Source organism: Coregonus lavaretus (genome assembly GCF_964263955.1).
Source record: "Coregonus lavaretus genome assembly, chromosome: 3".
Classification (NCBI taxonomy): Eukaryota; Metazoa; Chordata; class Actinopteri; order Salmoniformes; family Salmonidae; genus Coregonus; species Coregonus lavaretus.
The window spans coordinates 68,034,735-68,050,085 of NC_139990.1; the positions used below are offsets into that span (position 1 = coordinate 68,034,735).

The 15,351-nt window shown below is 43.0% G+C and overlaps 1 protein-coding gene across 1 annotated transcript; it reads right to left on the reverse strand.

The window, feature by feature from the left end:
• Nucleotides 1-1,073: 1,073 nt before the first annotated feature.
• On the reverse strand, nt 1,074-14,462 carry LOC311108584 (R-spondin-1-like; the record flags this gene model as incomplete). The annotated part of the gene is made up of 5 exons (XM_084151238.1): nt 1,074-1,306; nt 5,636-5,842; nt 7,092-7,235; nt 11,346-11,537; nt 14,363-14,462. 5 exons carry the CDS (start codon nt 14,460-14,462, stop codon nt 1,074-1,076), a joined length of 876 nt encoding a protein of 291 aa, XP_084007364.1.
• Nucleotides 14,463-15,351: the final 889 nt, after the last annotated feature.

Sequence of the window (15,351 nt, forward strand, 5' to 3'; positions counted from 1 at the left end):
TATATCAAATTTCCCATTCTACCAGATTGATATGTACACACACACACACACACACACACATTAAGCTTACGTGCAGAAACACATACAATATACCCACACCCACACAAATATACATACACTTGTGTGATCACTTCTTCACAAAAACATTTTGTTGAAATGTTGTAAACATACAGACAGGCACGAATGCACACACAGACACACGCACACATACCCTCACAACACACATACACAACACACACAGTTTTCAATCCTAAACTTTTTATGCTGAAGATACCAAAACATTATTCTATTTGAAATTAAGAACTAAGCTATTAAATGGGTAACCTTTGTCTAACATCAGATCAGGATTTGAACTAAAGCCGTATAAACTTTCTCTATATTGTTGCTGGTTTGTTTTGAAGCAGATTCTCTACAAACCAAAAAAAATCATTAAAATATATTTTCCTTCAAAACCACAAATTTGTTCCAGTGCCTTTCTTTAGTTTCATCATAAAATATAATTAAAATATAAAGAATCTTAATACTGTTCATTTTCTCTACATCACTTACAACAACATCTCCTTAGAAATATCTACTTGCTACCGTTCACAAAACATGAGGCAAGTCAACAATGAAAAATAGATTTTAAAAAGCACATCAGGGATTCTAATGGATTGAAGAGATCCTTGATCATTGTGAAGCCTCCATCTTTAAATGCTCATATTCATATTCAGTGTCTTCCACTGTTCAGCCACTGGGATCTCCATCTGCCAAGTCCATGTAAACTTGGGAGTGGTGAAATGAAACATGTTGACCCTACTGCAAGGCTTACAATGGAACCCTCCATGTCTCTCAAAGTACCTTCCATCCACCCTCTTCCCTCCAAATTTGATAAGTCCAAGTCCTGTTCCTCATTTATTGCAGCAATCCTCCAGTTCTCTCAAAGCATCTTCTAGAATGCATAGCAGCATTAATCCTTTTCTTCATCAGTTTGATATTGTGGTCTCCTCTGTCCACTGTCTCTCTCAATGCAGGTGGGTGTTGCCTAGTTTTTGTTCCTCCTCGTCCCCACCAAGTCCCAACGTGTGTAAGGCCTAGGTTACAGTGCTAGGGGTAAGGCTAGGGGCGGTGGTGGCCTGGTTTTGGCCCTTTTTCCTCCTGCCGCTTGCCTTGCCACCCTCTCTGCCTCCTTCTTTTCCTCCCTCTTTGCCACCCTTTTTGCCACCCTCTTTGCCACTCTCTTTGCCCTCGTGGCCATGGCCTCGGACGTTTTCTTTGTCTCGCCTCCTCGGCTGGTCGCGTCGCTCGCCCTTATTCTTATTCCCATCTGGATAGAGAGAGAAATAAAACAGATTAAAATGCATTATAACACGACTACGACACCAAAATAACAGGATAGCTGGTCTCAGCTTTTATAAACAGGCCTTTGATGGTTTTGGTGTGTGTTTTAAGTACAGTAGAGTCAGAATGAGCTTGGTAGACCTTGCCATTAGCCCATATTCACAACATGGTGCTCAGTGGCACAACAGTGGAAGACAAGGGGCATTGTGTGGATACCCCAGTTCCTGGCTTCCTATTAGGCCCTTTTAATACTAGCTAATCACCGCTAAGCCCCAGACATTACATTTTTTACATTTTAGTCATTTAGCAGACGCTCTCCAGAGCGACTTACAGTTAACGAGTGCATACATTCTTTTTTATTTTTCATACTGGCCCCCCGTGGGAATCGAACCCACAACCCTGGCGTTGCAAACGCCATGCTCTACCAACTGAGCTACATCCCTACCGGCCATTCCCTCCCCTACCCTGGACGACGCTGGGCCAATTGTGCGCCGCCCCATGGCTCAGCTCAGGATCCAGAGCCATTCGTAAATGCCACCATGACGCAACACAGTTCTGCATCGGGCTGACAGGTAACACACAGCAGCGCCATAACAACAGGCCGGAAAACAATAATCCTTTGTGAGGAGTGCGGCCGCGACTCCGAGCCGGACACGTCTTAACACTCGCAGAGACAATGGCTGATGGAACATAATAGTTCATGTAAACAGTTGGGAACCGGTCGAGGTGAGCACGTTTCACAATGTCTGCCTTCCCTCTCTACTCTACCTCGTCTTCCCCTTCTCTTTCTCTCACTCTCGCTGCAGGCTGTTGTGTCTGGACTCCCACCTGTCACACATTTTAAGTGCATAATTGCTCCCTAAATACAAACATCCATTAAGAGTAGCTTTCCAGGAACTCGGGATGGAAAAAACGTTCAGGAGAGGATAAAACAGAGGAATTAAAGTAAATCAACACGGTTGAAGTGGAGTGCAAGAGTCCTTCATGTCCTGTACATACAGCTATAGATTGTTCAACATATGAGCACTCATTGACATCCTCTTGACATTGTTGATGTAAATTGTGCTATGCCACTACACCACAATGAGGTTAACATGTTGGAGCTCTAATGATAGCGTGTATGTGGCTTGCTCGTGTGTTCGCCCAGGCGTGGGTGTGAACAACCTTTCACGCACATAAAAACAGGAATGGATGTTTGTGTCAGGTGTCAGACAGTGGTTGTTTATACTGGGCTGATGAGTACTCCCACGATGAGAGGAAACTGGCCAGTTAGGCTGAGGGATGTTTGCTATGAACTTGTGTGTTGAGTCTCCATGTTCCTTAGAAACAGAGACTCAAAACACTCACTAAGGGGGCTGGACAGCATTCGCTATAGCTAACTGTTTGACAACAGGAGGCTCATGGCGCATTCTTTTTCGTTTGCTTTAATTATATTATATTACATTACACATTATATAACTATTGTTGTAATAGGCCTACGCCTATTTCCTCCATTCTGCACCACGTGCTTTGTTAACTTGTTTTCTAAGTCATTTGTTTGTTATTTGAGTGTATTTGAAAGTACGCAAAGACAAAAAGCCTCGATATTACTCAAATTTGCTCCAGACACGTATCTCGGTATAAACCAATGAAAATCCCTATTTGGCAGTAGACCTGCAAACATTTACGTATTTAATGGCGCATATTTTGAATAAAGAGACCCCTGAAACTAAATGAGTTTCAATAAGCATTCCTATCATTTATTTAACGAGTACCTGGCAGGAGCACAGGTGTGCAGTTTCTTTCCCTTTGTTCGGTAGAAAACAGGCAGAGGCAGACCCAATACAGTAGTCTACTAACTATAAGTAGTTGATGTTACTTTTCTCGAGACACGAGGGGCCAAAGTCATTAAAGCATCTGTCACTGTAGGGCCCCATTGGCCAGTTGGCTCCTGACATTGGGGGCTGTGTCACATTTCTTAGGGGAGTGTTGACAAGACTTGATTACTAGCTTTGTAAAGTATGCGTGTGTTGCCTGCCTTGAGTAAATAAACAATTGCTGGGAGATTCATTTCTCCCACTAATGAAAACAAAATGGAGACAATTTGAATTTGGAAGACATTTGTTTCTGTTTAGAGTAATGTGCCATAGTCAGTGAATCTTTGGAGTTACAGTAAGGGCCGTTCTACATAGTGTGAGTGTGCACAGCAGGACCTGGGCTGATGCTCTCACTGTGTAAGGTCTTAATTAGACCCCTGACAAGCCCGCTAATGGAGGGGGACTCCATCAATTTATGACAGCCATGATTGCAGCTCCACTCCATCCAAGCTAAACAACTGTGGCCTGACAAAGGCAATCACGCATTTAGCAAATTCTGTTTTCGTGCGGGCCCATTTGTAAAAAGCTACAGGAAGGAAAAAGGCGAGAGCGTGGCCAAATCGACACAAAGCGTGAGATCTGCAGACCAGTAAATCACTGGTGTTATACAAGCACTGCCCCCTGTGTTTTTTTACAGCGGCCCCGTCGGCCAAGTCTTGCAGATGGATTCATGGCCACGCTAATTTAGCACATGGCAAGTTTTTTTATGCACATGAAAAAGGGCTTAGTCAAGGTCATGATACCCATCGCCTATGAGTTAATTCACATGAGAAGAACATTAATTTGTTATGCGCCTTGACGGGAGACCCTTACTCATTTTCACAACAGTGTATTCTGACACCAGAATAAGGAAAACAAGTTGAAGCTAATGGCTAACATCTCTCAATGTCAAACGGTCAGTCACAACTGGAGTCACATCATACGTCTCAATCTCCTTCAAGATACGGGTGACTCCTGAGTCCTGACATACCACACTCTGTCGTTCTAACACGGCATCCCTTTCCCTCATTTCACAACAGCGCTCGCTATGTTTAGAAATTTGGCATGTGGCACTACACTTTTATGGGGCAGTTTATAATATTTTACCGTTAATTATTCTTCTCAATCCATGGTGGAAATTCTTTCCAAGATGCAGGCGTCATGCAGTGTAAATTTGCCTCTCATTTCTCAAACAGTGCTGTCCTGGTCCTGTCCAGTGTGAAGCAACCCCACTCCTCCCTGAAGAATTACAAGCAAGAGCTCGTATATATCCTCCCTCTAAGGATTTCTACATCTAATGTTGTATAATGCTGTTTCTGTGTGCATTTTTAGGTATTCCATCTGTTACATATTGCATAACCGACATGATTCTTCATTGATTCTTTACAATGGGTAAACTGACGTTTGTTGAAAGCTGTTACTCAAAATAGTATCAGCCCTGAAATCCCATAAGCGTACCACCCGCTCATAAAGTTTGGGAATAGTGCTTGTTTACTGCACACTAAGTCCGTGTAAAGAAATGGAAGCTTCCAACTTTGATTCAACATGTACATTAAGTAGCTGCCAAATAAAATATTCACGTGGATTAAAACCAGGAATTACAGTGGGAAAACTAGGAAATAGAAACAGCGGCCAAATGGGCCCACCGTTGTCAGCCGATCCAAGCCATACAAAACAACTCCTTTCACTTCAAATCAACATTAACAAATCGACTCCAAACCTTTCTCTACCTTTTTATTGGGTCAATCACAAAGCTAAGCATCCCAGCCATGCTGGTCAATAAAGTTTTGACTGGTCCGTTTTATTTTATAAGGCAGAGTTCATTAAAACTTACTGACCAAAGGAGAGGCCTTTTGGTTTCTCGACTACTTGAATAAACTCCATCTTACAATACCAACTACTACTAATGAGAGCATGATTAAGCTGTTATCTAATTGACTGTTACCGGGCAGATTGCTAGCTTAGCAACATTAGCCAGCTCTGAAACAAGATGGCGGATGAATGATAAGAGCTAGAGCAAACATGTCAGAGCCGTGTAAACCTCGCGCCTCGCTGGGCTTCAAAACAAACAGTCCAACTCCAGCTCTAATCGTTGTCCAACACCGTAGTGCACTGCATAGCACCATCCCATCTGCCTTGCCTGTTTGGCTCTTTAGGACTGTTTGTTTACATAGTTCCCAGTCAGAGACTCAGTGTCCTTACTGAACCAACACTTTTGAGGTTCCAGGTCATGGTCATACAGGGGGTTGGTGTTGTGTACTGCCTTGGACATTTATAATATTGACTAGAAAAAAATCTTATTTAGAGCAGGGAGTGCTAATCACAATATTATTGACTCTGCAGTTGTGTTGAACTGTTATTTTGTAATCTTTCATCTACGGTCTCATTCCTGTCTTTTATCCATCCATATATTCATTATCTGTTTCACTCTATTTCCTCTCGTTACCACTCTCCTACTGTAGGTATGTTTTAGTCCTTACCTGCTTTTCCACATGGTGTCTTCTGCACTGTGCACTTCTGTCTCTCAGTCTGTGGAGCACAGGGCCGGGGGGAGGACGCAGAGACTGTGTCAGGGCTGGGGGCCTGAAGAAGCTCTTGCACTCTGGTCTGTGTGCCTTTCTTAAAGCCACACGTCTTGTTCTTCTTCATACAGGGACCCCATGGGCTCCATTCGCCAAGTTCACATTCTACAGGTGGGATACAACAGAGGACAGAAGTTACAGTAATAGATGCACACACATAGAACACACATGCAACAAGCCCCAAGTGAAACCCAGCAAGCTTTAGATTTCAACAGGTCTTACATGTTCACAGTGAGAAAGTAATGCAGAGGAACTTATCTCGCCCAAATCAGACATCACTCATTTGGCCTTGTCAAGCCCAAAGCCTCTATGTTACCAAGTCTGTCCAGTTTATCTAGAGACCTCAACTGTTTTACCCCTAGTAACATGCTGTTGAGCTTAAGTCATGACTCCATCTGTCAAGAGCTGGTTTCAATCGTGGGGAGAATTTCAACCTTTTTTGGGAAAATATTTGGACTTTTTTGTGAAAGTTTGGGGGGTGGGATGGGGTGAAGCAAGCAAACTTGATGCTGCCGAAAACAATGATGGAAATTAGAGAATATATGTTAAGAGCGGCTGGAATGAGTGCTTGGTAAAAGGTAAGGGAGCAGGGGCAATACCAGAATGTCAACCTGGGGGTTGAGAGCTCCTCTCTGAGGAGTCAAGTGGCTAGCACTAGCCTTGCAGAGTAATGCCATTAGTGCTCAATTTGCTGTGTGACAGAAATAACTTCAAAATAAATCAATAAAAATCTCCTTATCATCCAGCAGGCCTCCCTCCGAAGTTCAGCTCGCTCGCTGGTGATTGAGAAACAGCAGAAAGAGAAAGAAGAAAAAGAACAGAGGAGAAGGAGAGCTCAACAGAACACGGAAGTCTTCTCCACGGAAGTCTTCTCCACGGAAGTCTTGAACTGAACTCTCATATGGCAGGCGATATTAATCCGACAGGCAGAACATACTTGGCTGCTGGTAGCTGAAGGGTATTTAGGATACCATGTGTGATGGGTAGGGTGAACGGGGTATGTTATGGGGTCAAATATGCAGCCCACACCTGAGAAACATTTAAGACTTTGTGACAGGCTCTCACCACTAAAATTAATCACCATTGCAGCGTACATTCAATTCTGAAAGGTAGCCTAACACTTAACTTCATATGCTTAATACTCAATGTATGGGTAGTGTGGGACGTACAGTAATATTCTCTTAGCCATTGAGATTGTGAACTAAAATTTTTGCCATCTTATTCAAAAGCTTATATGTGCAAAAAGGCAATATGCCCTTAAACACATAGTTCATAATCCAGTTCAGTGTCAGCTGTGAGTGAAGCTGTGGCAGGGAGTGAAAGGAAGAGAGGTCAGAGGTGAGAGGTCACTCACCTACGCACTCCATGGTCCCGTTGGTGGTGCTGAGGCCTTCAGGGCAGCTGGGGTAACATCGCCCTCTGTGTGAATATAAACCCTCCTTGCATTTTGTGCAAAAATTTCGATTGAAACACTCCTCACAATTCTCTATTTTACATTCTGAAAGGAAAAGGGGAAAAAAACATGAGTCAAACAGAGGAGAGAATGAGAAAATCAAAGCATACTTAGTTTAGTTCATATTCATTGTGTTAACATAGTATACATGTACAGTTTGCATTAACAGACAGCATAACACATCACTGTTCATTGTTCTGGCTTCCAGCTTCAGTGTTAATACAGAATAATACAGTATTACTATACAAACACAGCAAAGTATGTTTTAAAAAATGTGAAGCATTTCTGCTGCACTAAAGGATCCTCTTCTCCTCGGGGGAGGACAAGAATGTTGCCAGATTTGTATTTCCTATGAGAGATTTATTAGTGATAAAACAATGGGGAGAGACTCTTCGGGGGGATTTTGCATGAATAACACCCATGACTTAAAAGCATATGCATACCACGGCTATATTTTTTGGAAAGCGGGTGGCCGGGTACGGGCCAAGAGTAGAGAGCACGTCAGCGGATTTCCAGAGGTCTCCACGCACCTTTGTCTCGTTAAAAACTCAGCTTCTCCAGTCAAACAAACAACTACTTTAAATTGGGGGTAATTATGGGCGCGGGAGAATGAAAAACAGACACCTTAGAGGACTACCAAGAGCCCCCTTTTCTCATCCCAACCCTTCTCCTAGCCCCCCCTTTTCATTACCATCATTATCTTATTCTGAAATGCTAACACTTTCTCTGCCAAAACGAGAGTGTAGAAACAGAGGCACGCTAAGTGAAGGTCAAAGATGTAATCCTTACATCTCTGGGTTGGAATATCTGTGAAAATCCTGTCACAAAACACTAGACACCTTTCCCATAAACAACTAAAATAAAGAATGTCTAGTCGGCTGGAGTCTTGCCAGGAGTTGGAAACGAGCTAAAGGGAAGAATCCTCGTTGGGATTTTAATGCCCTAACCTCAATTATTACTTTAAACTCTTGACAGCTAAATTTGACGTTAGTGATGTTTGGAGCAAATACTTTTACAAATGTAGCCCTAATGTAAAACAAATGTTGCTAACAAGACATCTTGGGGATTTCGATATGTTCTAAATGGAAGCGGCTGACTGGATAATAACAGCAGGTTAGCCACAGAGAGGCTTGAGGAGGAGGTGGAGGAGACTAACCAGCATGCACAGCGGCCTTTCAGGATGCAGTGGACAACATTGAAACAATAACGGCTAAAGTAAAGTTAATTTCAAGTGACAGTAAAACATTAACAAAAATGTGGGGATTAGAGTGAGCCAAAACTGTTGTTGTTTTTATCCAAATTGGACTCTTTTCCCAAACCTTCTTCCTGAGTACCTAGCAGACAGACATGCTCTGAGGTTATGGCCCTGTGTTTATGTTCACATACAGTAAATGTACAAATGTTTGTCAGGCTATTTCAAATACTGTAGTTCACTATACATGTCTTGACGTATGCTCAATGTTGCATTATATTACAAAGTTGCACTGAGGCCAATATGTTCAGGTGGATCCTCATGCTGTATCTTGTAATGTGATTTCAGGTAGCTACATGTGTAAACAACGCTTTGTGGGGTAATAACTCTTGTTTTATTGAACAGGCCCCTATATCGGTCTATGTTGCTGGAATGAGGAGTATCACACATACCAGCCCCACTTATTCCAACCCCAACCTTCTTCTGCAGATTGACAATAAGCTTCTCTGCTGCGAAGGCATTTGGACAGTTACAACTCCTCCAGGCGGAGCTGTGTAAATCTGTATGCTATCTCATCTTCCTATCAATATAAGGGCTATAAAATACCGGGGTTAAGCAGTAGGGAAACACTGTTCAAAAGAAATCAATAAGTGCTTTTTACGCCTCAGTATGTATGGAGAACCACAAGACACTACTGTTTGTGTCGAGACTACTAGTAAATCTTGGTCATGTTCATTAGGGCATGCAACGGACAACATTTTAAAATGTTTTGCAACAGAAAACTAAAACGTTTATTATGTCCAGTTATTCCCTCCCATTTTCAGTCAGATTTCTTCAGTTTGGTGACTAATGAACATGACTTATGATTCTGTTTTCAAAGACATGTACCTTATGACTTGTGGAGAAAAAAACAACAACATTACAGACATCTGGTATTAAATGATGTTGCAACAGCATATCTAACAAAACAACAGCTTGCATACACCAAAACAGCCTGCATGTTCTTCCTGTAACAAAATATAATGACTACAAGCTGCCTTGCGCTCTAATTGCCTTTCATCATACGCACTTTCCTAAAAAATGAGAAGTTGATATAATTTACCATTGGAGAGCCAAGTTTAGTTGTATGATTCACAGGGGAACTTACAAAATGAATAACTCAGTTGTGTCCAGAAAATATTAATTTACTTTAAAAACATGGATGTTTTGATACATAAATGGTAAAACTATACGAATATGGACTGTGAACTGGCATGAACCCCTGGCTAGCGAGCCAAATAAAACATAGACATCCTTGAAAAAAACAGACAAACAGTGCATTAGAAATGTTTTTGTTTGGAGTTTCTTCCATTCCTGTTTTCCACCCACAAGTAAGCAAAAACTGACCACGAGCCAGGCTCTTGGCACCCCTGGTTCAGAAAAAATGGTGTTTGTGCCACCAGAACCAGCATGGAGGAGTTTTGTAAACATTACACATGTATACCAACCCTATTCCACCCTCTTTCACCCCACACCCCTTAAAGGGGGGCTGGACTTTCTGATTTGTTCTCGGTTTTTTAGCTTGCTCATTAAGAAATGCAGCTGCCATAGAGTTGTCTTGTGGGTGTGGTTTAATGTGGGTTTGTGTTAGTACATTTACTCTGTCAAAACAGTACACAGTTACAGTCACTCACCCTTTTAGATAACTTGAAACAGTCTAACCAGGTCTTCTGTCTGGAATTAGCCTAGGCTAGCTAGTGCTAGCCAACTTCTTTCGCCAATTAGCTTCAGCCGGCTGGTGTGCGACCGTTGAAAAAGTGGTTTGACTGGATAGCCTATGTCATGGGCTAGTTAGGGATCATCACTAAATTACACAATGTAAAAGGGACAATATTTTCATGTTTCACAACTTTTAGTTCTCATTAAATGCTTTCAATATTTGTATATGAATTTCTACAATTTAAAGTCGGTTTGAGGTTTTTAAGTCATTGACATTTTGAGCTATTGAAATGTTCAAATATTGTCCCATGTACATTGTGTAATTTACTGATAGGGATATCCAAAGTCAAACCAAATTTACCATGGGAATTACGGCTTAATTCCGTGTCATACATTTTTTCCCTAATCATCTCACAAATCTCTGTATTGGTCGAGGCTGACTTTATGACCAAAATTATCCTATTTACACTTTGTAGTCAATTTTGACACTAGAAGGTCCTTTTTTGGTTCAGTTGGATAAGAAGGCAGACTCAGCAAAATGACCATGATCAGCACCGCAGATATTGAGATGTGCGAGAGGCAAGACTTCTCTCTCACACAGTCACACACAGTATCTGCGCATGTGCACGGGTTCGCTTCACACTGTTCACAGCGTGGTAGCCAGGCCACCAAAACAGCAGAGGTTGAGCCTCACGATTCAACGCTCTTAGTTGTTGCAGAAATTGACCCACTTTGCTTACTTTCTGCATCTATGTCATACCGCTATGTCATACCGCTGAGTCTACCTTTAAACTGTCTGAACGTTACTGCAACAGAACAATAATGCTCCTGCCATGTCTCAGTTCAAGGCCCATCTCCAGCTTGACAGATGCTATTTGCTGGTCTTTATGAGTGTGTTGTTGTGTTGCATGTCATTGCTGTGACTGTGGTCATGTGGTGAAGACAGCTCCTTCCACACATGGCACAGCAGTTCAAAGTGGCCGTTACACCTCACTTACCACTGGACCACATTAGTGCCCATTGTGTGTTTACTATTATGGTGACACATTGTGATGATTTCCATGTTGTACTGCGGAATATCTTGAATATCATTGAATGTGGTTTGTTTTGTCCAACACAGAAAAATGTCAATACAAATATAGGAAACCTTACTTACTGGGGCTTTCCTGGTCAGTTCACATCATAGTCACGAAGAACTCCTCACCCTACTTATGACACAATGCATTTAAAAAACAAAACAATGAAATCCAAGAATCCAAACTCACGGATGCATCTGTTGGTATCGGGAGTCCGCATGCCGAAGTATCCCTGTGGGCACGAGGCCAGGCACACGCCTATCTGGCGGATGTCGTTGCGCTCCAGGAGAATGAAGAGTTTGGGCTTACATTTTATACAGCCATTGTATTCGGAACATCGCTCACAGCCATTCGAGCAAGATGGTGGCCCCTCAGTGCTAACTGTGGAAAGATAAGGGGAAAGAGAGAAAGAGAAGGAGAAAGAGAACAGTCATTAAAAACCAGCATATATGGTCCAGTTACCACAAAGTAAATACATCTTCAGCCTGATATCAAGTTTATAGAGAAATTAAGTGAATAAAGAGAAGTATTTATCTGTTGGATACAAACACTAGATTCAACACTGGCAGTATCAGTGAGGACATGGCCCTTGTCTATTTTTGCACCACATAGCCATAAACCTGGCAGTAGTTCATGTTGCAGCTAATCAAACCAGGGGCCATGCCAAACATCTTTGTTTGAACAGTTTTCTCACTGTTTACTTGAAACTGCTCGCCGGAGATCCTAAACAGATTTTAGTTGGAGAAGGCAGGGTGTTTGGGACTGACATCCCGCAATGATCGATTCCACATCATGCCATGACATCACACAGCAGGGCCCCCCCTGGGGTCAACGAAGAGCGACTCAGCCATCGGGATTTCGCCAATTACACGAGCATGCCGGCCAAAAAGGGAAATGTGCACAAATGCATTAAGTCTCTTCCCAACACTTCTATACAGAGCCGAATGTCTTTTGGTGTTTTAACCATCCGCCCACGAAACTGAATATAACAATCTAAGAATTTAACTAAGCCACAAAACTCTGTCTCAAAGCACCCCATCTGCATTTGGGTCTCATCCACATATAAGCCCATGATCATACTTCATATCCCTATTCCCTCATCTTCCAAAAAGGCTAGAACTCGAAGACTCTGCTCTACTGCAGCCAGTAATTTAAATGATTGCTTGGAAAGCGTGTCAATATGCACATCCTGTTTCTAGGGGCCATTTGGTGCCAAAATGGCGGTCAACACGGTTGATTTACAGGCCTATGTGGTATCAGCATCTAAATATATATACACACTCACACTGTAATCAATCTGCCAGCCCTGTCTCCCAGAGATAAGTTGGGATGGTAAAAGCTTTAAAAGTGTTCACCCACAAATCGATTACGCCATGCCCGAGTCATGGTAACCTCGCATGGGGATGCAGCCAAAGTACAGTGCTGTATATGTTTTTCCTATTTTGTTGCATTACAACCTGATTTTTAATTGGATTTCATGAAAGGGACATACACAAAATAGACCAAATTGGTGAAGTGAAATGAAAAAAATAACTTGTTAAAAAAATGAATAGTTATGCATGCTCAAGTTGTTGTTTTTTGTCTTATTTCTTGTTTGTTTCACAATAAAAAATATCTTGCATCTTCAAAGTGGTAGGCATGTTGTGTAAATCAAATGATACAAACCCCCCCAAAAATCCATTTTAATTCCAGGTTGTAAGGCAACAAAATAGGACCAAGGGGGGTGAATCCTTTCGCAAGCCACTGTAGCTGTTATACAGCCAGACTCTTAACACTTTAATCATGAGTAAATCACACCATGTAATAGCTAACCAAAGTTGAGGGGGGGTAAAGTGTTTTCGGTTGTGCCAGTGTTGTCTGGGAATGGAATGCCATGTATGTTGGGACAGTTTTTGACCCTGCTGTGGAGGTCATGTAGTAGAGCGGGAGAGGCAATATTACTCCTCTGGATGAGATGTTGTCAACCAGGAAAGACTGGCACAAAACATACAGAGATGATGTGATGAAAATATGTTCTGTAAATTCAATGCAGATATGACAATTTATCATTTCTAGTCTATAAACAGCTTCGGTCCTAACATATAAAGGCTGTTGCGCATGGCAAAGTTTGAGCAACTGTTTCCCTGAACCTAACTCCTACAAGATGAATTACACTAAATCATACACTTCAACAACATAATGATCTACCCCCCACTCACTGCCAGCCAACAGCAGTGGGTAACATAGTCTGTGGGTTAAACCAACTGAAGGTTCCATGCCATGACAATCTCACTTTGTGCCTTAGTCTCTATAGAGGGAGCTCAAGTATATTTTACATAACCCACAAAAGAAACTTGAAACATTGCTTCAAAATTCAGGGGGAACACTGTTCACCTGGGACAAAGCTATTACATGATAATTGACACGAGTCATAGGTCATTGCCAACTCGTCTTTTACGGTATGGTAAAACACACTTTGCTCATCAGAAATATGTATTTATTGTGTAATAAAAATACATACTGAAATTCAAACAAGACCCATCTGATAAGCCTGTAGCCTTTCCTCTGGCCATCTATTGCCATGCCGAAGCCAACCTCTATTTACCAAAGCCAAGCTCAATAAAATTCTGACCTCTCCTGACTGCTTGGATGTTTTCTGAGGTGGGGGTGGTATCCTCTAAAAGCTCTTCTGAGGGAAAAGGCATTATATTAAAACCAGTGATAACGCCTTGCCCTGAGATTCACCCCGCTCTGAGGGCAGACACTGAGGCTGAGAGTAATCTCTGTCTTTGTGGGTGCATGAGGTCAGAAAAGTGTTTATAAAACTGCTTGAAAACCAAACAATGCAACAACAACCATAAGCTGAAGTGTCAGAGAGTTGTTCCTCAGAGGCAGGCATGGAGAGAACTGTGGTGCTGAAGCTCTAGCCGTAAACCCAGGGTGAATCCGCCTAAAACCCGACTATAAACATTCTTAATACCCATAAAAGCTCAACATAAACCCTGAGAGGCGTAATCATAAAAAGAGGAAGAAAAGAGGGTCATTCAAAGGAAACTGTGAAGCTACCATAATCCATCTTGGCAAAACAAATAATGAGGATGAAGAAAAATAAACAACATGTCATCTTTACTGCGGCCGTTAAATGTTTATAAGAAATGTACTGCATGGAAACCAGAGAAAGAGAGAGAGTGAAAGAGAGGAAGGGATTTGAGGATTTGGTAACTCACTCCGTCTCTGCCTCCGTCCCTTGGAGAGCTTGAGGCCGCTGTCGCTGTGACCCATGGATCCAAGAAAGACCATCACCAGAGCCACCAGTCCCAGCTGCATAGTCCCTGGTGCTGCCCGGCCACGCGGGGTCCCCCCTGCAGGCAGACGGATCAGGCGGGGGGCCCCTTTCACTCTGTGACAGGTGGATCACTCTGCCGCCGCAGCTGCTGTTGCTGCTCCTCCCTGCTACTTCCCTCCCTCCGCTGCTGCTGTCTGCTGGGTCTCTCTCTCACCCTGTCTCTCACCCTGTCTCTCACTGTCTCTCACTGTCTCTGGGCTGCTGCGTCCGCAACTCCCTTCAGCGGAGGATTATGCTGCTGCGGCTGCAAATCCAAACATGCGCGGGGCACAAGCCATAACGGTGATGTAGGGGGGGGGGGGTTGGTTGACGGTGTAGTGGAGGAGCTTGGAATATGAGAGGAGAGGAGAGGTGGAAAAAGGAGGAGAGGAGAGTGTGGCACTCCTGTCGGTTCAACCCATGAAGACTCTGCGGGGCTAGCAGGGGAGCAGGCAGCCTGTTGGAGGATCGCCAAGGAGCGTTTGGTGTGAGTGAGCGCCCGAGCCCAGGAGCATGTGTCTTATTAAAGATGCTCTGAGGAGGCGTGAGGGGAGGGGGAGGAGTGGGGCTGCTAAAAAAAGCTGGAGAAAGGTTCTTGACTCCTACGCGTGACAACGCATCTGTCTGTGCCAGGACCTGCTGGAGAGAGAGAAAGAGACACAGACACACACCCACACACCCACACACACACACACAGAGAGAGGAAAAGGGGAGTTGGGAAGGGGTGTGTGTGATGGGGAGAGAGAAACAATGAGACATAAGCTCCAAAACACCAAGCCATTAAGTTAGCATGTCAAGAGAAAATCCACCTCTTGGCCAAGACTGAAACAGATACAAGATTTTATAACAAGAATGGAAATTATATCAATTCCAACCATGTCAACCAACTGT